The 27016-nt window shown below is 39.4% G+C and overlaps 14 protein-coding genes across 14 annotated transcripts; 6 read left to right on the forward strand and 8 right to left on the reverse strand. All coding sequences in view use genetic code 12, as the record gives it.

Moving 5' to 3' along the window:
- Positions 1-179: 179 nt before the first annotated feature.
- Positions 180-620, reverse strand: PICST_39475 (predicted protein; the record flags this gene model as incomplete). The annotated part of the gene is made up of 1 exon (XM_001387163.1): positions 180-620. The coding sequence occupies one exon, from the start codon at positions 618-620 to the stop codon at positions 180-182; it is 441 nt and encodes a 146-aa protein (XP_001387200.1).
- A 220-nt stretch (positions 621-840) lies between these two features.
- PCM1 (Phosphoacetylglucosamine Mutase) lies at positions 841-2589 on the forward strand (the record flags this gene model as incomplete). Its single annotated transcript, XM_001386917.1, has 1 exon — positions 841-2589. One exon carries the CDS (start codon positions 841-843, stop codon positions 2467-2469), a length of 1629 nt encoding a protein of 542 aa, XP_001386954.2. The 3' UTR covers positions 2470-2589.
- Positions 2590-2769: 180 nt separating this feature from the next.
- Positions 2770-3477, reverse strand: PICST_29232 (predicted protein; the record flags this gene model as incomplete). Its single annotated transcript, XM_001387164.1, has 1 exon — positions 2770-3477. One exon carries the CDS (start codon positions 3475-3477, stop codon positions 2770-2772), a length of 708 nt encoding a protein of 235 aa, XP_001387201.2.
- Positions 3478-4843: 1366 nt separating this feature from the next.
- Positions 4844-6766, reverse strand: PICST_29233 (predicted protein; the record flags this gene model as incomplete). Its single annotated transcript, XM_001387165.1, has 1 exon — positions 4844-6766. The coding sequence occupies one exon, from the start codon at positions 6764-6766 to the stop codon at positions 4844-4846; it is 1923 nt and encodes a 640-aa protein (XP_001387202.2).
- A 1078-nt stretch (positions 6767-7844) lies between these two features.
- PICST_29234 (predicted protein) lies at positions 7845-9122 on the forward strand (the record flags this gene model as incomplete). Its single annotated transcript, XM_001386918.1, has 1 exon — positions 7845-9122. One exon carries the CDS (start codon positions 7845-7847, stop codon positions 9120-9122), a length of 1278 nt encoding a protein of 425 aa, XP_001386955.2.
- Positions 9123-9286: 164 nt separating this feature from the next.
- Positions 9287-11053, reverse strand: PICST_39722 (predicted protein; the record flags this gene model as incomplete). Its single annotated transcript, XM_001387166.1, has 2 exons — positions 9287-10818; positions 10870-11053. The coding sequence occupies 2 exons, from the start codon at positions 11051-11053 to the stop codon at positions 9287-9289; spliced, it is 1716 nt and encodes a 571-aa protein (XP_001387203.2).
- Positions 11054-11374: 321 nt separating this feature from the next.
- PICST_66722 (predicted protein) lies at positions 11375-12574 on the forward strand (the record flags this gene model as incomplete). The annotated part of the gene is made up of 1 exon (XM_001386919.1): positions 11375-12574. The coding sequence occupies one exon, from the start codon at positions 11375-11377 to the stop codon at positions 11987-11989; it is 615 nt and encodes a 204-aa protein (XP_001386956.2). The 3' UTR covers positions 11990-12574.
- Positions 12575-14293: 1719 nt separating this feature from the next.
- RSA2 (Ribosome assembly protein) lies at positions 14294-15969 on the reverse strand (the record flags this gene model as incomplete). The annotated part of the gene is made up of 1 exon (XM_001387167.1): positions 14294-15969. One exon carries the CDS (start codon positions 15967-15969, stop codon positions 14449-14451), a length of 1521 nt encoding a protein of 506 aa, XP_001387204.2.
- Positions 15970-16531: 562 nt separating this feature from the next.
- Positions 16532-19237, forward strand: PRP1 (Pre-mRNA splicing factor prp1; the record flags this gene model as incomplete). Its single annotated transcript, XM_001386920.1, has 1 exon — positions 16532-19237. The coding sequence occupies one exon, from the start codon at positions 16532-16534 to the stop codon at positions 19235-19237; it is 2706 nt and encodes a 901-aa protein (XP_001386957.2).
- A 48-nt stretch (positions 19238-19285) lies between these two features.
- On the reverse strand, positions 19286-21322 carry MAD1 (Spindle assembly checkpoint component MAD1 (Mitotic arrest deficient protein 1); the record flags this gene model as incomplete). Its single annotated transcript, XM_001387168.1, is given in 2 exon segments — positions 19286-21247; positions 21266-21322. 2 exon segments carry the CDS (start codon positions 21320-21322, stop codon positions 19286-19288), a joined length of 2019 nt encoding a protein of 672 aa, XP_001387205.2.
- A 320-nt stretch (positions 21323-21642) lies between these two features.
- MMS2 (Ubiquitin-conjugating enzyme variant MMS2 (UEV MMS2)) lies at positions 21643-22246 on the forward strand (the record flags this gene model as incomplete). Its single annotated transcript, XM_001386921.1, has 2 exons — positions 21643-21653; positions 21844-22246. The coding sequence occupies 2 exons, from the start codon at positions 21643-21645 to the stop codon at positions 22244-22246; spliced, it is 414 nt and encodes a 137-aa protein (XP_001386958.2).
- A 404-nt stretch (positions 22247-22650) lies between these two features.
- Positions 22651-23043, reverse strand: PICST_29242 (predicted protein; the record flags this gene model as incomplete). Its single annotated transcript, XM_001387169.1, has 1 exon — positions 22651-23043. The coding sequence occupies one exon, from the start codon at positions 23041-23043 to the stop codon at positions 22651-22653; it is 393 nt and encodes a 130-aa protein (XP_001387206.1).
- Positions 23044-23372: 329 nt separating this feature from the next.
- On the reverse strand, positions 23373-25290 carry GUP1 (glycerol transporter). The gene is made up of 2 exons (XM_001387170.1): positions 24525-25290; positions 23373-24470 (listed from the first exon to the last, which is right to left on the reverse strand). Exons 1-2 carry the CDS (start codon positions 25251-25253, stop codon positions 23502-23504), a joined length of 1698 nt encoding a protein of 565 aa, XP_001387207.2. The 5' UTR covers positions 25254-25290; the 3' UTR covers positions 23373-23501.
- Positions 25291-25775: 485 nt separating this feature from the next.
- On the forward strand, positions 25776-26537 carry PICST_53347 (hypothetical protein; the record flags this gene model as incomplete). The annotated part of the gene is made up of 1 exon (XM_001386922.1): positions 25776-26537. One exon carries the CDS (start codon positions 25776-25778, stop codon positions 26535-26537), a length of 762 nt encoding a protein of 253 aa, XP_001386959.1.
- Between the last annotated feature and the right edge of the window lie 479 nt (positions 26538-27016).

Consider the following 27016-nt stretch of genomic DNA (forward strand, 5'->3'; position numbering starts at 1 on the left):
GGATCTCTAAGAAGGTAGTAATAATCTATACAGCATACGATCTAAAATTAACGAAATTGGTACATGAAATCATTAATGAATCTATTTACAGTGTATATTTGGATTGTGGATCTTACTATTGGGATAATAGCGTATTGCGCTGAAATAGTATATCGTAGTAATACCTTGTTGTTTTTGGTTTACTTGCTAGATTTTCCAGTAGGATCTTCCATAGTCTTACTAGTAAATCCTTGTAAGAAGAAATCCTTTCCAAAAATTTTGTAGGTCCAACTTTCCTTCTCCACTTTCCATTTCTCAGCCTCGTCATACTTTCTGACTTCGTTTCCTTCCAACAATTCTCCCTGTCTGACCTTCTTAGTGGATGTTCCTTCTAGACGTCGGTACATTTCCAAGGACGGTATGATTATTAGTGGAACTGAAAGCAAGATCATAAATACTCCATAGTAACGAGTTCTAACAGCTTGTGGAGCCTTTTTCCAATTGGCTTTCCCTGTTTCCACTAGCTCTGTAATGAACTCACTTTGTGGAGCTTTGGGTTGTGGTTTTCGGATGCTGGAGGTCATCACAGGTTTGCCCTTTTTGCCTTCACGATGGAAAGACGAGTTTTCGAACTTACTCATAATTATAGGGATGATAAAGAAAAGAATACAGCTGTTATTGTAAATGAATGAAACCTAGATATAAACTGTAGCAAGATCGTAATACTAGACATGTAGTTTTTTAGTCACGTGAAAATATCGAAACGCATGCCTTCCAAATCAGTACTAGAAATAAATACGACATGGAAATCAACACTCTTGATTCACTCTTCTTCCACCATTTTCTGCCATTGTAGCTGTCATGACTTCGCAAGCGTCGCTGAACTTTGATTCGTTTTCTGAGCAGCTTGCTCTTCATCCAAAGCCCGAAAATCTCAAGTTTACCTATGGAACGGCAGGTTTCCGTATGGTAGCTACCGATTTGGACTATGTGAATTTCACGGTAGGAATCCTAGCTTCGCTTAGATCCAAATACCTAGGCGGAAAAACTGTCGGAGTGATGGTTACTGCTTCCCATAACCCTCCTCAGGATAACGGAGTTAAAGTCGTGGACCCCTTGGGTTCAATGCTTGCTGCCGAATGGGAAACCTATGCTACAACCTTGGCCAACTCGAGCCATGCAGAGTTATTGGGAAATATCGTCAAACTCAGCACGGACTTGAAAATTGACTTATCGCAACCTTCCAGTGTGATCATCGCCAGAGATTCGAGAGAACTGAGTCCTGCTTTATCAAATGCTACTATTGATGGATTTAAGGCTGTGCCTAATACTGAGTACACAGATTATGGTTTATTCACTACTCCACAATTGCACTATTTGACAAGAACCTTAAACGATTCTGCCTATGGTGAAACATCCGAAGAAGGTTACTATAAGAAGATGGCTGATGCTTTTAAAAATATCTTCAAATTATCTGGCAACCAGGAAAAGATTGATATCACCATTGATGCAGCCAACGGTGTAGGTGCTCCAAAGGCTGAAGATTTGATAAAAGGCTATTTGTCGAACCAGGTTTCGTACACTTTGGTCAATGGTGATTATTTGACTCCACAGCTCTTGAATTACGACTGTGGTGCTGATTACGTGAAGACTAACCAGAAGTTACCCAAGAACGTAGATAGCCCAACGCCTAACAAGTTGTATGCCTCTTTTGATGGAGATGCAGACAGATTGATATGCTACTACAATGATTCCGAAACTGGTGAATTCAGATTGTTGGACGGCGATAAGCTTGCTACCTTAATTGCATTATTCTTCCAACAACTCTTCGAGCACATCGACGAGACCAAGCTCAAGTTAAACATTGGTGTAGTGCAAACGGCATATGCCAACGGTTCATCTACCAAGTACGTAGAAGATGTTTTGAAGATACCTGTAGTCTGTACTTCTACTGGTGTAAAGCACTTGCATCATGCTGCGGAAGAATTTGACATTGGTGTATACTTTGAAGCCAATGGTCATGGAACTGTGATCTTCTCACCTGAGGCTGAAAGAAAGATATTCGCTTATGAAAACGAGTCTGCTAGTGACAGAGAGTTGGAGTCTATTCATATTTTACAGGAGTTTACCAAATTGATTAACCAGACAGTCGGTGATGCCATTTCCGACTTGTTGGCCGTATTGATCATCCTACACTACTTGGGTTTGAATCCAGAAGACTGGAACCAGTCCTACGACGACTTGCCTAACAAGTTGATCAAAGTGATTGTTCCCGACAGATCCATCTTCAAGACAACCAACGCTGAAAGAACCTTAGTAGAACCTGTTGGTTTGCAAGCTAAAATCGACGACCTTGTCAAGAAGTATCCTAGTGGAAGATCTTTCGTCAGAGCTTCTGGTACGGAAGATGCTGTCAGAGTATATGCTGAAGCCAAAACAAAGGAAGGTGTCGAGGAGTTGTCTAAGTTGGTTGGTGAATTGGTGAAGTAAAAAAAGTACAACAAACATATTTAATGTGAAATAAATCAAAATCAGTAATGTATAACAATAAAGTTGCATTAACGAAAACAAATAAAATACTAGTATACTTACCAAATACATAATGAAAACATAGAATACTAAACATGTAGACAACCACAAAACTTTTAGGGAATTAATCTTCTGCAAGATATATTACAATACAAGTATCAATGCAAAATTATATATTGATGAAAAGTATATGCTAATGTGTTTGAATTCAATGAGAGCAACCAATCGTTGTCATCATGATGCTGTATTTGATTTTTATTTCTAGTCTCCTCTGTAGTGTTCTCTTTTGAACTCGCCTGGAGTCGTCATCTTCTTTCCCAAAGACCATACTCCTTTCTTCTGTCTCTTGGCCTTGGCTTCCAAGTTTCTATATAATGCTTCATTATCGCCGAACTCTGCTCCCAGTTTTCCTTCGTATACTATTCCTAGGCCCTGTCTAATCATTTCTGCACTAACATCTTTTTTGCCAGTCCATTTCCATACCTGAGCTCGTGCCACTAATCGCTTGTACTGGTCAATAGAGAATGGGGTCACCGTCACGTATCTTTTTCCAACATACGAGGACAACCAAATGAGTGCTTCTTCTGAAAATGGCTGTGCTGGTTTGCCCCAATGGGAACGTTCTGGAGCATCTACTCCACATAATCTAATCATTAACGTCTCGTCTTTCAACTGGTTTCTATTGGTAGGAATTTTACGAAGCCAGCCCCAACCCATGAAAACTCCACCAGGAGTATGGAAAAAGCGGAAGTTATCTCCATCACCTACTCGTGTAACATACCCGTACAATTTCTGCTGGTTGTCCAATATTTTGGGTGTTATGTCCAAATAGGTTCTTAATCTAGTAACATACCTCTGGTGAAATTTGTAGGACAAAAACGCAGTGGTCGTAATTCCAGCGGAAAGAAGCAATACTTTCGGATGCAATAGTGATACCTCTGTTGAGCTGTTTTGTGGAATGGGAGCCATTCTATATACAAATGTTCTCTTACAAGAGTATAGTGAAGAGGTCTTCGCTTGTTCTAGTAGAAAAGTGAATATTTCAAATGATTCCACACGTAAACAGAGGCAGTATGTGCAGGTGATAGATGTGTTTCGTGGGGATGATCGCGTTGCACCCAAGATTAATTCTCCGTATAACGAAGGTTGGAATTGATGGGTTTTGTTGAAGAGAGTAGATAGAATGCAAGTGAAAGAATTTGGGCTATTCGGTTGATGACATCTTGAAATCTACACGTGAAAACTGCTTACAAACATCTTTAAGTGCACTTTGTGGAGTTAAAATGTAAAATCTACAAAAAAAAAAGGGACTGAGAAACATATCAAAATCGGGGAAATAGAAGTTTGAAGACGAACCACAGCAAGATTGTGGTCAATTGAACTTAGTAAATAGCCAGCGTTAGTGTTTCCTAATCCAGGTGAAGCTAACTATTTCAAATGTATACCTAATATGGCGATTGATTATATCTACGACGACATCTGAACGACACTGCTGGTATGAATCTAAACCCCAAAGGAATTCAAACGGACTATAAGCAATTTGTTCACACGAGCGACAATTTTTAATACTCAAGCCACACACATATATATCGGCAACTGTAGCACTGCAACTGGGTTTTTAAGCAAGACTTTGATATTTTGCCTTGCTTCTAAAAATAAATGGAACCAGGCTTTCAAATGACATTTTTTTGCGGCAATTCTTGACCTCTAAAATTTCGAGGGCTGCAAATTTTTGGTGGGAGAATAGTCAAAATGTGATAAATAAGTATAATGGAAACAAAAGGTATAGACAATCTTGTTGTAGGTGAACCATTGCATGGTTACCACTTAGAGGGTCTATCGACCATCTTGGTAGTTGTTATTCCGAACCAAAAATGATGACTATTGATACAGAGATGGCTGTAAAAACATGTTATAGCTACTTAGACTACAGGAATCAAACGAAGTAGTTGTTGCTGGACATGATGTCGATATGGTGTAGATGAAGACAGAAACCGAAGACACAAAACTAAGAGAGCCGTACAGATATTGTGATAACGTTACCAAACAAAGACTTGGGACAGATAGAAGGAGGGTTTACATATACAATGCAGAGAATGTTTGTGTCCAAACTGACAACATCTAAAAAAACGATTTACACTATCATAAGTCATTTCCTATCCCATTCGTCCTACACCGTGGATTGTTTTACCTAGCGAAGTAGACAGTAGACATAAGATTCTGCTCAACTTCATAGCACGTTTTTGAACCCTTTCAGTTAAGAATTGCATTTCTAGCATCAATGGTAGTTTAGTGTACCCGAGAAAGGAGAATCGTTCGGTGAGATCTAAAAAGTTCAGAACATTTGGCTTTTGTTAGGCTGGAATGTGAATAATCTTGAATGCCTTTCAGAATCACGGAAAGATTCAAACCTCAGCTTGACTATGCTATTGTCCATTGAATATGAGTCGAATGCTTTGGTTGACTCAGACTCGCATAGGCGATTGGTAACTTTACCCACTTTGGCGCCGGAGTAGATTTTAGCTGAATTTAAGCATCCAGCATCTTCACCAGATATAATGACCTCATTTATTATGGACCATGAAAAGAAACGATATTCGTGTAATAACTCGTTAGTGGCATTTCCGTCAAGAACAATTAAGTATGTATACATGTGGCCAAACATACTCAGTTTGTGACCAACGACATCAAGTGAAATTTTGCCATTAATCTGGTGCTCAGTTAAATAACTCTTAGTAGAACCCTTTTGATTTACAGTGAAGTTTAACAGAGTTTGGTTCCTTAAAGAAAATCGAAGAGTCGACGAATGGGAAGAATAAAAATCGTCTGAAACAGTTAAAATTTTAGTAGCAATTTTGCGAGGGTCATATCGTAAACTACTACTATAAGTTTCGGTTATTCCAGACCCTAATATCTCACCTTGAGAAGTCAAAATGTCTTTGTTTTCCCACAGAAAGATATTGCCAGACACGTACCATTCTGTATTGGCTTGATTGTCGCCCTTCATTATTGGCTTTGCAGGGGATGAAAATCTAAAATCGTTGACACCATAATTATCCTTTTGGGAAAATACGTTTTCAATCTCCAAGGGGAACATATCGTTGACAGGAGAAACAAGTTGAACTTCTAAGGTGGATTTCTGACCCCACAAAATTGGCAAAACGTTGGCCAAATTTACTTCATAGCTAAATCCGGTAAAACTACCAAAAGGAGCAATAGGCCCAGAGTACGCGCTGGGAATGATAGAGTTCGAGTGAAACAAAATAGGGTTTGGTGAGATAGTAGCAATTAGTTGTTCATTAATGAAAATGTTCAAAAGACGAAACGGAGAATTTCTATTAAGAATGAAAAATTCAACGTCAGACTTTCCAGCAGAGACAAATAATTCTAGCTTTGCAGCAAATGTCTTTCCACTGAACTTTGGTAATTCAACTAAGAACTTGTCGTTCTTCGAGAAGTCAAACACTTCTCCATTTGATTTGGTCAATGCTATTATATCGTTTGCAGGCTCAGTTGAATTGAAAAGCGAACTCACTGTGATTGGAGAACCTATAACAGGCTTTTCTTTTCCGCAGTTCGCTAATGTAAGAGCAAGAGCAAAGCTGATTTTGTCATGACTCCCTTCCAAGATTTGCACTTTGAATTGGTTGGAACTTTTACCAAAGAGTGAAATGTACTTGGAAATGTCTTTACTGGTGCTTGAGTAGGTTGTGGTGCCTACCTTAGAAAGTGGTGGGGAAGTTCTCCATACTGGATGACCATCGATGGAGATCTCAATTACATTGACATTTTCGGTATCGTTATCATTGTTGGTGAAGTTCAATGTCAAAAAAACAGAGTCAAATTCGAAGTCTTCAAACTTGGAGAAAGTAGCACTCAAACCATTTACTAATTTCTGTTTCTCGTAGACCGTAGTATTCATGACTTTTGCCTCCAAAGGAATCCTTTCAAAATTGTTTTCGATTACTTGCATAGGTTCACCATCAATTGCAGTCATTGTCACCCATTCATCTACATTATGTCCAAAGGATTTGACGGAATCGTTTGAATAGCTGTATCTAACAAACAAATATAAGCAAAACGAAAACAATGATAGAATAATACTAAAGATGACAGTGAGGACCCACTTCTTAGAAATCTTTTCTTTGTAAGGTAAAAGCTGATTAGAGTCATCTAAAGCTAATTTGCAGTATTCATTATCTTCGAAGCAGTAGGTGTTTTTTTCAACTACTTCACTCTCCAAGTCTTCTTTTGACATTTGGACGTGTTGAGAAGAAAATAATTAAAATATAGTATCAAAAACACAACTGTACTATTTTTGAGTGCTTGCGATTAAGGCGAGAGGCTCGAAAAATCAAAAATCTAAGCACTTGTTTGAGGGAAAAACTATACACCCTAATTTTAAAGCCACCAATCATCACGGGAGAAACAAGTCCATACAGTATTTGCACTGTACGGTATTACACAAATGGTACTCTAGGGGGTACGGTGATGTAGGCAATTTCTAGTTAGTGTGTCTCAAAGAGAATTCTACACCATCATTGGCAAAATTCAAAGTAGATTAAGCAGAGTCGAATTCGAAACCCTGGACCTTCCAAGGCATGAACCGACACTGTCTGCTACCTTGGTCATTTCTAATGTCTTCCAATAATACAATATCTGTTGCTGTCAAAGCGTCGTCTTGAGAGTTCAGTCAGACATTCAATATTAAAGGTTTTAATACTTCTTATAGAAAACTATAGAATTAGAGTTGCACATGGTGCTCAAGGCATTATCATAGATGTAGTTGGCCCTGTTTCCAGAACTTTTGGAGAATTCAGCAAAGAGTTCCTTCTTTTACTTTTGATAAGGGTGGTAATCCGTAAGACCCAATTCAAGGGCAATTGATCTCACCTCCCCACAAAAATCGGAAGGGCTTCACATCAAAGTGAGACTACAAAAATGACACAAACTTAAAATAGCTTTGCTTGACCTTCAGCAACTACGTACCAAAAGAGACACTAAGTTCAATTTCGATTGCTGGAGTTTTCTACACTCACATGGAATTCAAGAAATTCAAGAATGAGTTCTTCTAAATATCATTCATAAAGAGAACCTAATGGGAATACAGTCGCAAAATTGTTTATATCGCTTTTTTTGTATTTTTCACTTACATTCTTCTCAGATTTTGGTGCCTTCATTTCGCACTCATACTAAACACCTCGCTATCTTTTTCTCACACAAAATATCTCTATACTTAAGCTGGCCCATACTACTGCTCCACAGTAATTTTGCACCACTTTTATTACCTTCATCTACTCTTCACTACACACATAAATATCAGCTACATCTTAACAATGTCGCTAGCAGATGGCGAGTACGACATCGACCTCCTGGCCCTCATCGAAACTCCGTCCGTGTCGGGTAATCCGGACGAAAATGTAGCTGTTCGTTACGGCTTTATTCCTGATTCGATGGACCATACAAAGCCTCTTACCCTCTACCAAAACGAACAGGAATGTCTTTTACGTGCCAGTTCCACTGACGGCTCGGATATCGTATTTGAAGGCATACCTCAACGGCACAAGCCGTCCACTTCAAACGTCGCAAATGACTCGTTCTACTTTCTGTACGTCCCGAAGAAGGGCGATTCTTCATCTGTCCAGCTTAAGCGATTGAGCACGTCGATACGATTCAACAAGTCACGAAATGTTGCAAAACTTCAGCAGAAAATGGCCCAATGGGATAAAGAGTATTCTCGAAGGCTGACTACTGCAAGTACAAATGCTACTTCCACAACTTCTTCATCTACCACAAGTTCAACTTCTATAACATCCTCATATTCTGGTATCACTGCTACATCTTCCAAACCTCTCAAAAGTAGCAGGCCCAGTCCGAATATTGGAGCTAAAACGTCTCCTTCCAAATCCACAGCTTCTTCACGAATGCTGACTCCTCCTTATCGTCCCAAGCTGCTGGCATCCAAAAGACCTCCTACAGCCAACAATACGCCAGTGATAGAGGCGCCGGACTCCATTATCACCGAGTCGGACTTTGAGGACTTAGACAACGACTTTGATTTGCTGTCCAAGTCGACTGACTTTCCCATCATTGTACTAAATGACGATGCTACCCCTGTTGAACCAGCAGCAAAAGATATAAAGCCTAAAAGTAAACCAGAAGAGACTAAGCCCAGACCAGCTGTACGGGAAAAAAGGAAACCCACAGCACAGAAAACTACTTCGGCACCTAAACCAGCTATTGTGGAAAAGGCAGACGAGTCAATGGATTTGATGGACGACTTCAAAGACTTGGAAGACCAGCTACAAGAAGTATTGGAAGAAGAGGAAGAAGAAACAAGCGCACCCCCACCAGCATTCAAAGACCAGAGAGCCAAGCCTCTTTCGAAATCTATATCTATTGGAAGTTTGAACGATTCTGACGAAAGTGATGCTGATGACTACCAGTTCCCAGGTATCAGAATAGAAGAAGAAGTAGCTGTGGAAAAACACACAAAGTTCAATGACTTCAAACCTGATTCTCTGTCTAATCAGAAACCAATGAGTCTCCGAGACTTGATTGGTGGAAAGAAAACATCACCGGATGATGATTTAAGCAGCAGCGAAGAAGAATAATTTATCAAAACGTCCAATTGACCTTATAAACTCTGGCGAAGAAGTACATTAGCGTCTAACTATAAAGCATCACTGAAAGTACGGTTATATATAAGTCTATAAGTACTTAAAATTACAAAACAAATATGTACTAATGCATGAAAGAGATAATACAACATTATATACTACTTTTCAAGAGTGGTAGAAAGAATAGCAACCTGTTCCAAAGGCTTATCATTAGAATCCGTTTCCATCTCCTCTATGCTTCTGACAACATCGAATCCAACGTAAACTTCGCCGAATATCGTATGCTTATTGTCAAGAAAGGGCGTCTTTTCTGTGGTGATGAAAAATTGAGATCCATTTGTATTTGGACCAGCATTCGCCATACTTACCATGAAGGGCTTTGAATGACTTAAATTTGGATTGAATTCGTCTTCGAAATGAGAACCCCATGCTGATTCACCTCCTGTTCCGTCACCTAGAGGATCACCTGTCTGGATCATAAAACCCTTTATCACTCTGTGGAATATGATGTTGTCGTAGTATTTTCTTTGGCATAAAGTTATAAAGTTCTTTACCGCTTTTGGCGCAAACTTGTTAAATACTTTGATCTTAATATCGCCTAGAGTAGTATGTAATGTGACCTTCGAAAATAAATCGATTTTTCTGGTTCTGTCCGTCTTCGACTTGGAAGTCACATCAACATCTCTTTCTCCAAGTTCTGAAGTAGTATTGTCAAATACAAAAAGTCTCTCGGAATTTTCACTAGTTGCAATCAACAATGGTCGTCTTTTTAATTGCGCTTGAATAATAGAATTCAGAGACGACAACATTTCCGAGCTGATGGTATCAACACTGACTTTGTTGAAGACTAAAGCTTGGTTATATTTTAAATCCATTAGATCTTGATCGTCTTCTCCAAGCACAGATAATACATTGCCTGTGCGAGTTTCTACGATTTTAAGTCCCAGTACTGATGCATAAATAAGAACCTTGTCGTTGTTGTCGAAAACAACATTTCGTGACCCTTGTGGGTCTGCAAACTTGAAGTTGACAAACAATTTCTCTTTGCTAAGAGTATTTAACCTTGACTCATAGACCTTCAATGATTCATCAACCTTCATAATTATCTTTCCTGATTTAAAGTCAAATATACGTATCTGCTTATCTGGATGTGAGATTGTAGCAAAGCTCTCTCTATCTGAAGAAAGAGCTATGCAAATTGGTTTAGATTTGTTCTTTGCAATGTCAAAAAGGTTAGTCTCCGATCTGTATTTAAATGTAAGACCCTTCGGCATATTACCATCGAGTTTCCAGTATTCAACTATTCCCTTCTCATCTGAAGACACGAAACACGTATATCTGCCATTGAACTTAATGGCAGTTATACACGATCTGTGGGGACTCTTGATTTGCTCTACTTTATCGTCTTCAACATTTACTACATAGACATTCTTAGATCCTTGTTCTGAGATCAATAAGCTCTCTGAATTATCTTGTTCAAACCATGTATTGCAATATGTTGTGATAGTATTGGGAAGAAACTCGAGCTTCATCACCAGAATCATATCCAAAGTAGTCAAATCAAACTGTTTAATAGTATGATCATCTTTTGCTACGCTTATCATTTTCAGTCCATCCTTGTTCACTAGAAGTTGCACTATCTCTCTATTCAGATGGGCAGTGAATTGTTTGATACATTCAAGACCATTTTCTTCCTTCAGATCAGTTTCATCTACACTTATTACTGCTGAAGTTGCCTTACCTTTCGAAGTCAACCTCCTCCAGAATTTTATGAGACCATTCTTATGACCAGTAATTAGGATAGAGTCGCTTTGGTCTTTTGCTAGAACGGATATTACAGCCTCAGTCTTGTACGAGTATTTGTATCGTGGATTTCTAGGAAGAAAAGACAACAAATTGGCCTTCAAATCCACGTTATCAGTCATTCTTCTCTTGTGAACATGAGAATCTTCAAGAGTTTCAGTCTTCGAGCCAACCCCCTTATCTATATTCAAAGAGTTCACGTTATCCAAAATGTTCACGGGCTCATTCTTACTCTCATGAACTCTTTTTTCAACTACCATTCTACTTCGTTCCTGGATTCTCAACACACAGAAATTATCAGAGTGGAGTAGCCCATCTCCAGATTTGAGATATGGAGTCGCGTTTTTAGACCAACTATTTTGAAGTTGCTTTTCATGAAATTTAAGCTCTGAATATTTGTGAACAAATTAATACAGTGTATCATTTTCATCTGTTCTGGTCTTATGAACGTAGATACATTGAAAGCTTTGAATCTGCGATTGTCGACTCTAGAGTTGGCCTTGGGCAAAGGTTCGATTGAACTGAAGTCTGTTTCAATTGAGAAATTGGTTGGTTTGCAGAAACAGGTAGATTTGATTTACAAAACTAATACTGAATATGAAGTGCTTAGTCAGTTCACGAAGGACCTAAACTTGTGGAGACATGATTCTTCTATTAAAGATAGCGAAGAGACAAAAGAGTCAAATGAAATTGCTCAAGATATCAAGGAAGAATTACTCTTACTAAAATATCCAGTGATAAGAGAAGCATATTCTAACTTATTAGAATTGTCGAATATGGACATTCCCAAGTTGGTAAACTTCATAGGGTCTGCGCAAGATAGAACTCACAATTATAGTAAGGACGTAGAAAAAATTCAGGCTCGAGAAGCTAACTTGAAGGAATTGACTGGTATATTCCATCAGTTGACTCTCAAGAATATGATAGTACTAGAACGATTTGTGGATTTCGTGATACGACAGAACGACTTTTGGTTAGACTGCGACAATTCATTGAAATATATTAAGAGAAAGGTGAACAAAGAGGTAGCACGCAAAGAAGCAGAAAGCAAATATTAATGTCATTGAGGGTCTACATATGACGGACTAAACTTTTCATATTCATAACATATATAAAGTCAACAGTTAAAAGATCATAATCGAAGGTTATTAAGAAGCTAAGGAAAAACGAAAGTCCACCATCACAAGAGGTACACTGAGAAAAACAGACAAAAAGAAAAGTAATATCGAAGATTCACCTAAGCCAAAAGGTAGAATACAGACAAAACAAGAACAAAACAATTGTAGCTGGTGACAGCTGCGACACCTTCAACCACTGGTGGAGGAACTACGGAGATACCGGCAACAGTCTCTTGAGTTTGGATTGTAAGTGTGATATCGGTTTCTTGATTTTCAGCAGGTGCCGTAACATCTGGTTCCAGAGCTCCTGGTGCTTCAGTAGTACCTGGTGCTTCAGGAACCAGAGGAGCTACAGTAGCTTCCGGAGCTGCTGGGACTTCTGGAGCTGCTGGTGCTTCTGGAGCTACTGGTGCTTCTGGAGCTACTGGTGCTTCTGGAGCTGCTGGTGCTTCTGGAGCTGCTGGTGCTTCTGGAGCTGCTGGTGCTTCAGGAACCAGAGGAGCTACAGTAGCTTCCGGAGCTGCTGGGACTTCTGGAGCTGCTGGTGCTTTTGGAGCTGCTGGTGCTTCCGGAGCTGCTGGGACTTCCGGAGCTGCTGGTGCTTCTGTCACAGGCAATGGACAGTAAGTTGTATGAATTGTCTGGTTCTCAGTGACCGTTGTGACTCCAGTTGTAACTGGCTGCGTTGAACATGACTCTTTCTCGCAGAATGTTACGGTGATTACAGTCGTCTCAATTTCAGGAGCCTCAGGAGCTTCTGGAGTCTCAGTAGCAGCAGGAGTCTCTGGAGTCTCAGTAGCAGCAGGAGTCTCGGGAGTTTCAGGAGTCTCTGGGGCCTCAGGAGTCTCAGTAGCAGCAGGAGTCTCGGGAGTTTCAGGAGTTTCAGGAGCCTCAGGAGTCTCTGTAGTAGCAGGAGTCTCTGGAGCCTCTGGTGTCTCTGGAGCCTCTGGAGTCTCTGGAGTCTCTGGAGTCTCGGAAACTTCTGTAGTTGAAGGACAAATGGAGGTGGTAGTTACAATCTCTGTCGAGCAACTTTCGCCTTCTGTACACTTGGTAACGGTTACAACAATGGTAGTGGTGATCTCCTCTGTTGAAGTCAGTTCAACTTCTGTCGTGGGAACTTCAGAACTAGAAGGGGGAATACTAGTTTCAAGGCAACCCTCTTCTGTACACGTCACTGTTTCTACAACTGTAGTTTCAGATGTAACAATGGTGCCAGTTGGAGTTTCAGTTGATGTCAGAACAACAGGAACACTTTGACAAACTGTTTCATCGCAGGTAACAGTGATCGTAATGGTGGAGACAATGGTAGTGGTTTCTTCGGTAGTCTCAGTAGTCTCAGTAGTTTCAGTAGTTTCAGTAGTTACAACAGCCTCAGAAGTCTCGACAGATTCAGTAGTTTCAGTTGTCTCGATTGTTTCAGTAGTCACAACAGTCTCAGTAGTCTCAACAGATTCAGTAGTTTCAGTTGTGTCAGTTGTCACAACAGTCTCAGTAGTCTCAACAGATTCAGTAGTTTCAATAGTTTCAGTGGTTTCAATAGTTTCAGTAGTTTCAATAGTTTCAGTGGTTTCAATAGTTTCAGTACTCTCAGTAGTTTCAGTTGTTTCGATCGTTTCAGTAGTAACAACAGTCTCAGTAGTCTCAATAGATCCGGTAGTTTCAGTGACTTCTGAGATATAGCTAGTAATAGTCTCAATTAAAGTTATAGTCGTTGTAATGTCAGTATCAGTCTCAATAGGAATTGTTTCCAGAATTGTTTCTGTAACTTCAGTAGTCTCAGGCACTTCAGAAGTTACAGTCGGCTTTTTTTTCTTGAAAAATTTCTTCTTCTTCTTGAAGAAGCGCTTTTCTAAGTCAACTGCGCCATTGTTTTCCAATGGAGCTAGGCTGGATACAACAAAATCAAGCGAAAGGAAACATAAAACGAGTGCAGATAATCTCATCTTTGCTATTACTGGTAATGTCAATTCTTGCATTCCAATATTTGGAATTTTGCAGCCTTTTTATGTTCAATTGTGATTTTAAGGGGAGGTTTGTCAACAAAAAATGGTTGCAAAATGATGCACCTCTCTGCTTTTCGCAACCATTTCGTAAAAAATAAATACCCTCAAAGTACCCCTTATTGGAATGGAAATACCCCAAATAGGAATTGACATCACCCAATGCAAGACTACAAGCCCCACTTCCTCGAGAAAAGAGAAACTGGAGGAGTTGATGCAACTCTATGATACTTGAACTGGCTAAGTATATGTTCATCGAGGCACGCCAAGCGTTGAACTGAGAAAGAAGTTATATTTCCAAGAAGATCTAATTAACATATTCTAAAGGTAGACTACTGTACAAATGATGGAGCAATGCATATATGGGAAGGTGGGTACTTTCAGGTGCTCCTTTACTCAGACAGAAATGGTTTTCCATACGTTCAAACCATCTCCACCAGTAGAGACCAAGCATCCTGGGATTTGTTTGTGCCATCTGACGTCCTTTACATCTTTTTGCCAATGCACAAATAACAATTGTGGAGGAATATCATCCAACTCCTTGGTTTCTTTTCTTTGATTAGAGATTTCTTCGTCATCGGCCTCAACGGCCAAGTCCCAAAGAGTGACAGTGTTGTCTTCCGACGAAACGGCAATGATTGATTCGTCCAATGGATTGAATGAGATGGACGTAACGGCAGACTTATGGAAGTCGTAGTTAGCTACAGGAGTAGGAGTTGTATTGGCATTGAAGTTTCTCAAATCCCAGACGCCCCAGGATCCATCGTCGTGACCAGAAGCCAACAAGTAGCTGATCTTGTTGCACCAAGAAATGACGTTAACATCAGTGTTAGAAGCAACCACAGAAAGAGCAGGCTTGTGTTTCTTGGATCTCGTATCCCAGATCCGGACGTACCCATCAGTTCCAGCAGTTGCGAAAACAGTGTTTTCACTTGTAGACCACTGGATGTCTTCAATGGAGGATTGAGATGCAAAAAAAGGGGTTTTGTCTGTAACCCAGTTGGATGTAGTTCTAGAAGTCAAATGAACTCTGCCAGTCAAGTCTCCAGATAACAAGGCACCAGTGTTGATTAAAGGGGACCAATCCAAACCATAGCCTTCTACATTTCCATGAGTTCTAATAGTATGGATAGGTCTTTTGGCACCCTTGGGGACTACAAATCCAGGAGTGTCAAATGCTTTAAATTGCGATGCTACGTCGAAAATGAGAACTTCGCCACTTTCAGACATGGTGGCTGTCAAGTACTCGCCAGTTTGCGAAGCATGAGGAGACACTCTGATTCTATTAGTGGTGTGCTTCAATGAAATAATTTCTGAGTCCATAACTGGGTCCACATCTTCGTCTTCGTCTTCATTGTCGTCTTCATCATCTTCTTCATCGTCCTTAACCAAAGTTTTCGCTAAGGAAGACAACTTCATAGTGATCAACTCATTGGCATTTCCCCGCGAAGCCTGGGTAGCAGTAGTCAAATAAAGCGAAGCGGGATATGTTCTTCTTTCGTTACCAAGGTTATCCGGTAAAATATCAACAGTTAAACAGGGCCATGGCAAATTAACATTATGTAACATCTCGTATACTGTAGGATCGGCTTCTAAGACTTCATCCGGTCCCAATGGTTTGGATCTATGTGGAAGATAAATAGTGGATTCTTCTTCTTGTTGCTCTCTCTGTTCTTCCAGCTCGATCTTCTTGGCAACAGCTTCTGGGTCCAATTCCTCATCGTCATCTTCAGCAGAATCGACTTCAATAATTTCCCCATCACTCTCAAACTCGTCTCCGTACGGATCTTCAAACTCCCCCATGTCGATGTCATTTTCCTCTACGACATTGGATTTAGGTACGGATTCCTTGGAGGTCTTGACAGCAGATACACTCAGCTGTTCGATAGCGTCCTCAGGAGCAGATCTTTTAGACATTTTGTTGTGAAGTTTGTGCTAGAGATGAATATGCTTCATAGCGAATCCTGAAAAATTTATAAATTTTTCAGTCATCGCATATGAGGTCACGTGTTCCGTGAAGTTTGGGGCAAATGATGGGGAGATAAATATTGGTACGACAAACAACAGAGTCTATCTAACGACACGAGGCAAGCTCTAAAAGGTTTGAAAAGCAGTAAAAGCTGAATGAAAGAGAGGATTTTACGATAGAAATTATTTCGAGCTTGAATTTTAACTTAACTTGTTAGTTTAAAACAAGTGAATCATCAACACAAATTCCGGGTAGTTGCGATCGATATGTATGCAGATATCAGCTTGAGAAATTGAAGTTATATAGAAAAGAAGTAAAACACAATCAGCAAGGTCTTCGAACAATACTATATTTATTCTTTGTTTCAATTGCTTATTCTCTTTCAGGTTTCATAGATACAGCAAAATTGAAGATTTTCACGTGACCAAAATCTACCATCTTGATATTTTGTAAAATTATTAGATTGCAAAATCAGCAACAGCAAATCACTTTTCAGTCCACATATCAGAAATGCTGAGACCGGCATTTCTAGACCAAGAACCTCCACCTGGATATATATCTGGAATTGGACGAGGTGCCACGGGATTTACAACTTCTGCTGATACTGGCTCTTTACAACCTGGCTTTACTATAGAAAATGGAGAAGAATCCGATGACAATTTAGCTGGAGAAATTGGTGATGAGGGAGCTATCCTTGCGAGCGGAAAAAACCGCGATAAAGAAGACGAAGAAGCAGATCAAATTTATGAGGAAATTGAGAGGAAATTGCAAAGAAGAAAAGTGTTAAAAGAAGAAGCAGTTTCAGAAGCAGAAAATCAAAGTTATGAAATCAAGAGCAAGTTTTCGGATTTGAAGAGATCGCTTTCGAGCATTTCAGCCGAACAGTGGGAAGCTTTACCAGAAGTTGGAGATATTACAAGACGTAACAAGAGAACGAGACTTTATGAGCAGCAACAGCAGAGAACGTATGCTGTTCCAGATAGTGTTATAGCTGGAAGTATAGCGAGAGCATCACCTACCAACTTCCAGTCAATTTCCGAGTCTCGAGACCAATTACTTCTGAGCCAACTTGACTCCTTATTACCTAAACATGAGATAGAGTTTAATGCAGAAGAAGCAACCGAGATATTGAAGAATGACCAGCATGTACAAATTGCAGATATCAGGAAGGGCAGGCAAATTCTTGCTTCCTTGAGAAGAACACAGCCAAATCTGTCAAACTCGTGGATTGCATCTGCAAGACTTGAAGAACAGGCAACCAACTACACTATGGCCAAAAAGCTCATTATAGAAGGGTGCAAGCACGCTCCAAAAAGTGAGGATATCTGGCTTGAAAGTATACGTATACACAAACTAACTTCTGAGGGAGCGAAAATGTGTAAGGTTATCGTAGCCGAATCTTTGAAGTACAACCCTGGTTCGGAAAAACTTTGGATCCAAGCAGAAAACTTGGAGAATTCTATAGATGTGGTCTCCAGAAAACGGATTTTGATGAGAGCTATAGAGGCTATACCATCCAGTGCCAGTCTTTGGAAGAGACTAGTGGATTTGGAGACTAACCAAGATGACGTAAGCAAGATTTTGACCAAGGCAATAGAGTTGTGTCCTACTGAATGGGACTTCTGGTTAACTTTAATCAATTCGTCCGAATACAAAGACGCAAAAACACTTCTTAACAGAGCCAGAAAGGCATTGAATGGAAACTACCAGGTATGGATTACCGCAGCTAAATTGGAAGAGAGAGAAAATTCAACAATTGATTCATCAAAGATATCAAAATTGATGGATAAGGCATTTAAGGAAACCGAGAAGAGTACGACTACAATTCTGCGAACTACTTGGTTAGAAGAAGCCATCAAAGCAGAAGAAGAAGGATTCAGAAATACTTGTAGAGCCATTGTTAACAGTCTACTTTCTTCTGAAATAAACCAAGATAATCCAGAAGAAAACCTTGTAACTTGGTTCCAGGATGCTGAAACTCTAGCACTGAAAGAGAGTGTGGAAGCTGCGAACTATATCCACCAATTCATTGTTGAGACCAATCCACATAGCATTAACAGTTGGAAGGAGTTGTTCTCATTTTTAAAGAACTCATCAAACAGGAATTTGGATACTTTATTTAACTACTACAAGAGATCTATAGAGTTAAATCCGAAGGTCGAGGTTTTGCATCTCATGTATGCAAAGGATTTGTGGCAATTGGCTGGCAATATTGTCGAAGCGAGAAAGGTTTTGAATGCTGCTAGTCATGGACTTGAAAATAATGAAGAAGTGTGGTTCGCAAGAATCAAATTAGAAATCAAATCCGGTAACTTTGAACAGGCTCTATCCATTTCTTCTAAAATGATCAAAGCTATTCCTACTTCTTCTGATCGCGTTTGGTATAAACACATTCACTTGGTGCGATGTATGAACAATAGAGAACAAAATCCTAACTACGAGGGACAGATATTGGCGTTACTAGAAAGTGGGTTGGATTCTTTTCCAGAATCTCCTAGACTTCATTTGCAGAAAATACAAGTTCTTCTTAGAGACTTGAGAAAACCTGACATCGCTAGAGAATCTGCCCGTGCTGCAGTTGAAAAACTCCCCAGCATAGTTGAACTTTGGATCTTGTTGTCTCATATTGACGAACAACATTTGAATATTTTGATCAAAGCCAGATCTGTATTGGATACTGCTATCCTCAAAAATCCAACAAGTGACAAATTATGGACAGCAAAAATACAACTAGAAAGAAGAAATAAGGACTTTGTGGCTGCTAGACAACTTGTTAACAAGGGATTGAAAGCTTTTCCTAAGTCTTCCAGAATCTGGATCGAGTACTTATCTTTGATTCCCAAAATGTCACACAGAAAAACTGCGTTCTTGGATGCTTTGAAAAGTACCGAAAATTCTCCAGAAATCCTTTTAGGTATTGGTGTATTCTTCTGGCTTGACAGTAAACATTCCAAGGCTAAATCGTGGTTCGAAAGAGCGTTGTCAAATGATCGCAATAGTGGGGAATGCTGGGGCTGGCTCTTCAACTTCATGAAATCATATGGAAAGCAACAAGAGAAAGAAAATTTGATAAACTCATTCGAGAGTCACTACGAAGAAATCAATAAAGGAGATATTTGGAATTCTACGAACAAAGATATAACCAACTTTGAGAAAACTCCAAAGGAAATCCTTGAACTTGTGTCCAAGGTTCTTATATCTAAATATAGTACATAATTAATAGACACATTATACAAATAGACCTTTTTGATTCGTGTAGGCGGTTTAATGAATCATCGAATCGTATGTTTTTAAGTTCAAGGCACTCAAGAGACAAGGAATCTGGTCCTTGTCCTTTACCCATGTTGACAGCAATTGCTCGCAAAGTGTCTTAAATTCCAGATCACCATAAGCCTTCAAACTTTTAGCTTCGATATCTATGACAAGATAGTCTTTGGAATCTTTATAAGAATAACGAGAGACTAACTTTATCCTGGAAGACAAATCATTAGGATTTAACGGGTTCGGAAGAAACAGAATCGTATACCCAAAGTACTTGGATATTATAGCTAGAATATCTTTGCTCTTTTTAGCGTAGACATCCCTGAGTCTCATGTTTCTATTTGTCAATTGGTCAATTTTTGTTTGCAAAATCATTTTGTCGTTTTCTTGTCTTTCAAATATGGATCTTGGAATCAAATCATCAACAGTCTCATTTCTGATGTATTTGGCAATCAAGTCTTCATTTTCTTTCTTGAGAGCATCCAAGGTCTGTTTCTTCACAATTTGGTCTTTAGCCAACAAATTGCCTTTATACTGAAGCAGCTGTAATTGTTGTTTCTTCAAGTTGATCGTATGTTCCTCTTCCACCTTGTTTTGTAAATTTTGTAAGGTACCCTGTAATTGCTTGATCTGAGTTGATAAATGAAGGTTCTCTTTTTCCAAGCTAGCTATCTGAGAAAATGTACCTTGATTAGAATTTGGAGTTACTTTCTGTCTCTTATTACCGTTGTGTACATTTTCCTTCGTTAAATCTTGGAGTTGCTTTTGTAACGAGTTGATCTCCTTCTTGTAGTCATCTACCAACTTCTCTAAATTAGTCAAATATTCATTAGTGGCTTTATTATCCTGTGAGTCCTTTTCTTTTTTTGCTGTAAGCTCATCTAATTCTTTTAGCAGTTTTCTCAAGAATTCGATTTCAATAACGTTGAGTTGTTTCTGCCTTTCTAACTTGGATTGAACTTCATGCTGAGACTTCAAGGCTGCTGTCAACCTTTCCATTTCAGGTCCCAATGTCTCTTCTTGGTACTTCACTTGGGCATCAATTTCAGCTCTCAAGTCTTTCACTACGGATTGCGATTCATCATACTTTTCTTTGTAGACAAGATATTTGTACTGCAATTGTTTGAAGGTCTCAATGAAGCTCTTGACTTTGGTTCCACTGGTGGAGTCGTCATCGATTTCTTCGCTATCTTTCACACACTCGTTAATAATGTTGAAGAAATCATTGAAACGTCTTTCAGCCTCTAATTTTTGTATTTCCAATTGGTAGTATTTCTCTTCTATTCCTTCAAGATATTGCACTTTACTCTGTAGTGATGTGTTTTTCAGTTTGAGTAATTCGTTCGATGTTTTGTTCTGAAGAAGTATGTCTAATCTCAGTTGGAGCTGGTTATTTATATTCTGTAATGTTGCATTCTTGGTATGCAAGTTCTCTATCATTTTATTCAAAGAAGAGTCGTCACTTAGTTTATTGGAATACTGGTTCATTTCTTCTACCAATTGGTCATTGGTACGATGCAAGGATGTTATGGTTGACTTGAGATTTGTAATCTGAGAATCCAATTGGTCGTTGGCTTCTAGCTGGAAGTTGAAGTCTGAGCGTACTTGATCGTATTTGCGTACTAGTCTACTATGCTTTGACTCGAGTTCGTTATACTTGCTAGTAAGGCTATGGTTATCCTTGGTGAGGCGATCCACGGTCTCATTCAACGATCTTATCGACGTCAAGTTGATCTGGCTCTGGTTGTCAAGTTTGGATTCAAGCAGTTTTTTCTCTTCAAAAAGGTAATCAAAATTAGTCTGGAGCTGGCTGAGCTCTTCGCTCTTTTTGAGTAAAGCTTCCTCATAGCTGGATACCATGGAATATTTCTGTTTTTCCAAGAGTTCGGCCTCCGTGCGAGCAGATGCTAATTGATATTTCAATTTGGAAATCATCTGCTTGTAACTTCGTTCAGTTTCATCGGACTGAGGATCTTCCCGGACAGAGACTTCTCTGGAGTATTCAAACCCAGGATTGTCTAGAAACGGTGAGGAAGACATAATATGCTTTAAAAATGAATGAAAAAAGAAAAGAATACCTAAATTGAATATCTATACCTTTTGTCTATTATTTGAATATGGTATCTGATAGGCTTCAATGACGTCCTCGGTATCTTTTATTAGGTTGTTGGATCAATGTTTTGACGAAGTTAATCTCCTAGTTAAATAGACTTGAAAAAGACGTCTGGCGCATTCCTGCACTTCAAGAGACCAATTTAATCTCCTGCACATTCCCTGATTTTACCCTATAACCTCGATTTCTGGATCTGATTACAACTCCACACTAGTTTCTTACAGCAGACTAACACAGCAGACAAACCATGTCGAAAATGTATGTATGCCCTTTTGGAAGCAAACTCGAGTTGTACAATAGTAGTAAAATCTCGTCAGATTTAAGAACTCTTCTGCAATTCTACTAATATTTGCCTCTCAAAGGAAGCTCTTATTCATCTCAAACTTGATATTAAATTCAGAATTAATACCAAGTAGATCCAATCGCAACGACTAACACTTTCATTCAGTCCTCGAAACTTCAAGCTCTTGGAAGAGTTAGAAAAGGGCGAAAAGGGCCTTGGTGCCGAGTCCATCTCTTACGGCTTAGACAATCAGGATGATATCACCATGACCTACTGGAATGGAACCATCTTGGGACCTCCACACTCTTCGCTTGAAAACAGGATCTTTTCGTTGAAAATCGTCTGTGATGAGACTTACCCAGATAAGCCTCCTAAGGTGACGTTTGTTACTCTGATCAACTTGCCCTGTGTTGACTCCAAGGGAAACGTCATAGTGCCAAAGTTTGACACTTTGAAAAACTGGAAGAGAACCTATTCCATTGAGACTGTTCTTTTGGAATTGAGAAAGACCATGGCATCTCCTGAGAACAAAAAATTGACCCAGCCAGAAGAGGGAACCTTGTTCTAGAACTTTTATCTTCTGATTGTGCTGTTTGAACAAGATCACTGCACTTACTCTAGCTCATAGTCTTCTTGTTATCCTAGGTACATTGCTACTAGAATATATACTAATTTATACACCAAGAATGTAGTTATGTATTGAGGATGCGGTTGAAGTACAAGTATAATAGAACTCATATCTAGTGGCTCGTATCTATTGTGGTGGTATGCATTATTAAGCCTTAACTAGCGTTTCTCTAGTAGTCAAGACTAAGACATGGATTAGAATAGGGATAAAGAAATGTATAGTCATCTTCAATTAATTCTGATGATGACTTCACGATTCAATTCTATCGACAACTCTCTACGCTAGTGGCTACTATCATCATTCTTTTGATGTAGTCAGTTGAAATTATCTCTATTCTGTCTTTCTCATATGTTTCCTTCGCTTTCCATTTCCATGAGTTTACGGAACTCCTTCTCTGCATTGAGGAAATCCTGTACCACATTCGCCTGTTCCGAGTTTTCATCCATCAACTCGCTATTCGTAGATTTGTCGGTGATTTCTATGTTAACTCTCCTGTTTATTGTCTTCTTCTTTCCATTTTCCTTAACTACAGTTGGTACTAGACAACTCTGGAAGATTCGTTTAAACGGCAAACAGATAATTTCAGGAGGACGTGATCTGTCGGGAGTTACCTTGAATGTACATTGGTGCTGTGTGAGCGACTTGAGCTGACAGTCGTATTTCTCTGGATCTGATAGCTGTTTGGAGTACTTCGATTGTATATCGGATCTGAATAGAACTGGGATCGGAGGAGCCATTACGAAAGTTAATGAAACTTAACAAAGTAGTGATTACTTTGTATAAATGAAAAATGTCAGACGGATATTCTCTATATGTCAACACAGTGTATCAAAGGCCGACTGAGAAGTAAAATATGATATAGCTAAAGAGCCACTTTCTTGATTTCCTCATACGATCAAATGCTCACCTGAAAATATTGACTAAATTAACGGGTGCAAAAAATTATGGCACAGGAAAAATGATTGTGTGATTGTGAAAATGTGAAAGCAGAATTGGGCTATATCAGAACATTTAAGGACATATGAAAACTATAAAGTGAATGTTGTAGGGGATATAATGAGAAATTAAATTATTGTGCTTATATATTCATTCTTTTATATCCTCTTTTTATGGATCCTAGGCATGATCTTCCTACTGATTAATCTACAACTTTCTCTGGTATCAAATGAATATAGCATACATTGATTCTAGTTGTCTAGCACTTGACATATATCCCCTTTCTCTTTTCAGATTCTCTGATCTCAAACATCACCTGTGCACCTACAAATAATGCTCCAGAAGCCAAAACAAAGAACTGGATTCCACTTACTGTGCTGAACATCTCGTGGAGAAGAGCGATCGTGCCATCTTTCCCGAGACAGAATCCAAACAAGTTAGCTATCATCATCATCCAGATGTTCACTACAGCACCTACGCCACACACATGACGGTACCACCATGCTTCAGAGAATTTCTTGAAAATGGTGGTAGCTACGATCTCGGGAATAAGGAATATCACTACAAGCCAGCCCCATAACAACAATTTCAACTCGATGTCGTGCCAGATGGCCACGAAAGAGAATACAAACAACGAGTTGAGCACTCTGTGACTGCCTCCACCACCTAAAGGAATATAGATATAACGGATAATCCATTGGTTATACGATCTGTGCCAGGCCCTCCAGAAAGCTACCGCTGAAAAGTTGTTGTCCATGCATCTGATCATATTTTCTGGCGGATCAATGCCATCTAAGAGACTCCACAATCTGAACATTCTCCAGGGAATTAACAACTTCAACCAGATTATATTCAAATTGAATAAGCCCAACATTGAGATCTGGAAAGGGGTGTCGCCGTTCCAGGCTTTCGTTTTAGATACAGCCACGACATACATGAAATGGAGCAAGAATTCCATGACTAGAACACAGAAGCAAAATCGCAAGAAGTAGATGAAAGTACGCTTATAGTCTTTCACAGAAGCTAGCTGTTGGTAGTTCGATTGGTAGATGAAGTCATTGAAGGTTACAATTGGTCCTGCAATGAACAATGGAGTATACGTTATATAGGCAAGATAGTTTATGATGTTGTAGTCTGTCAAAGGGATCGGAGCTGTAAGTCTTTCCCTATTATCCAAGTTTACAAGTTTCAATGTTGATGACTTCGAAGTTATTTTATCGTCTTCTGGCTTATCTTTTTTGCCAGCAGATTTCTCTCCAGCCAGAGAATTGGGTCCAGAAACCGAATTTGCGTTGTCGCGTTTCTTTTCCAAGTAGTCCAAGTTGTACGAGAGCATTCTCAACAAGGTGAAGTTGAAGAAAACGTCCCATCTTTCGATGATGCCTTTAAATCTGTTGTCAATTGCGTCTACACCAAAAGGTAGAGTTCTGTATCTATCATTAATAAACAAAGTCAGAATTCCGTAAATCCAGACAATCCAAATAGCTGCCTTGGGAGAAGGAACAAATCTGCCAATTGCGTAGTTGATTCCAAGGTGGATTAAGATTCTCAAGACGTTTGTCCCGTGGGCCCCAAAAAGGAAAAGCAAGCCAAAACCAAAATCAAAGTATGTTCTTTTGGACAACCGTAAGATTGGAGTTATGATTCTTCTCAATGCGCAATGGGCAATTATCAAGACACACAACATGGGGAAGTTGTCTCTGAAGAAACGATACTGCTGATCAGAATTGTCAACTTTTCTGCCGAACATCCATCCCTTACTGAGCAAATGGGCGAAACGAGGGTAGTTTTCATTGGATTCACTGGCAGCCGTATGGGCTGTGTAAAACATCAACGGAACTACGACTGCGAAGACTCCTAGGTAGAATTTGTATTCGACAGTATTCCATCTTGAGCGAGGATTGGCTGATTTGATGATCTTTTCTCTTCTGGCAGCATCTGCAGTTGGCAAGAGACGCACATCCAAAGTCTCTAACGAGAAGAAGTCGGTTACTAGCTTTAGAACCGACATGGTGTGCTCAATGGAGAGAAGCTGAGTTGAATTCGATGATTGTACGTGTCTTGTGGGGAAGAAATAGTGCGAAGAAAAGATTAGTGAGGCTAATAGTGACCGAAAAACTGAAGTTTAGTGAGAAAGGAGGAGAATATTGGAAAATAACGAGAGATGGTGAGAATTAGTGAGAAAATGAAAGTCGAGCTTAGTGAGGGTTTTAAGATAAATTACACCAAGAAAACAATGCTGACTTGCTAAAACACTTGAAACTGAATCAATTACATTTCTGAACAAGGTAATGGTCTTTCATATACTTTTCCAAAAGAATACGTCCAATTCACGACACAATTAATCTTCAACTATATCTTCTTTCTAGCGAGAGACTCCATCTCTTGTTGCGCAGTCTCCCCTGAAAACCGCGCTCTGAAAAATAGAGAAGATACGAAAATAAATGAAAAATTACCAGAATCAACTTCAACTTCAAATTGAATACTATTCTATTCCATACCCTGCCTCTTCAGTATTCTCATTCATTCTAAAATGTCAGGAAATAAAGATTCTCCGAACGAACCCGAAATTTCCAGAAGGCCAAACCCAAAAGGCTGGACTCCTCCCAAGGCACCCTACAATCCATACGATCCCACCGATGTAAGACCTCCCCAGGGTTATCCATCTGAGTTCAAAGCTCCTGGTACACAGCCAGAAGGATTTTCTTCTATTCCAAAGAGCCCTACCCAATACAAGAAAGTCAACGAAACCATGAGGAGATTGAACTATACGCCTAGACCGCCTTCTGAATTATATCCTGGTCAATATAAGGTGTTGAGAAGAGTGGATACCAACCAGAGATTGAACACAGGATCCCGTTGGTTCGGGACGTTTATTGGCGGATCCATAATATTTTACTTTGCTTTCTTCTTTAGATGGAATGAAGGACGAGAAAACGTGATGTCGGACTTCTACAGGGCCAGATTGAAGTTGAAAGAAAAGATCAGTACATTGACCGATGAAGAGTATGATGACTTGTACCACCCTAAAGATCCATCTATTGGTGTCAGAAGTGTCAGAGACACAGACTATATTCCAGAACAATTGAGAAAGACCACTGAAGGTGAATATGCCTTGAACAGACCTTCCGAAAGACATGTGCTAGAAGCCCAGAGAATCCAGCAGGAACAGGAAGAGAAGTTGTTGCGTGAATTAGACACACACAAACAGTTTGCCATGGAGTTGATCAAGGATGGAGACTACACTCCAACGTCTGCTCCTGAGAAGAGAAAGAAGTGGTTTGGAATCTTTTAGAGTATCATCATTACACTAGACCATTTCTCGTACAAGGTCTGGAAATCATTATGTGATGATCCTCACAATCCTTTAATCGAGTTACACCAGATCTTGTTGCCATACCAAGACACTTACTCTACTGATCTGACACTCATCGCAAGTTACTTGTATATACTAGCATAACCCAGAAATCTGTACATTTTTCCAGCTAATATTTCCTTACAATATGTAGAATCAATTTGTATATAAACGAACATATTCAGATTCTTCTGAATCATATAAATAGGTCAGACAAGACTAAGATATAAATCTAATTATATTCCTCTTCATGGAACACACAAATATTTTGTACGCTAATTCGATTTTAGACATATTTTCACTTGGATGCCAGACGCGCAATTCGTACCGGCGTAAATAACCTCGTTCCCAGTGTTGATAAGAGTGTGTTTTCAATTGAAATGATATTCACTTCTTCATTTCGACTTGTGTTGCAACTA

Source organism: Scheffersomyces stipitis, chromosome 1, assembly GCF_000209165.1.
Source record: "Scheffersomyces stipitis CBS 6054 chromosome 1, whole genome shotgun sequence".
In the NCBI taxonomy this organism is placed as follows: Eukaryota; Fungi; Ascomycota; class Pichiomycetes; order Serinales; family Debaryomycetaceae; genus Scheffersomyces; species Scheffersomyces stipitis.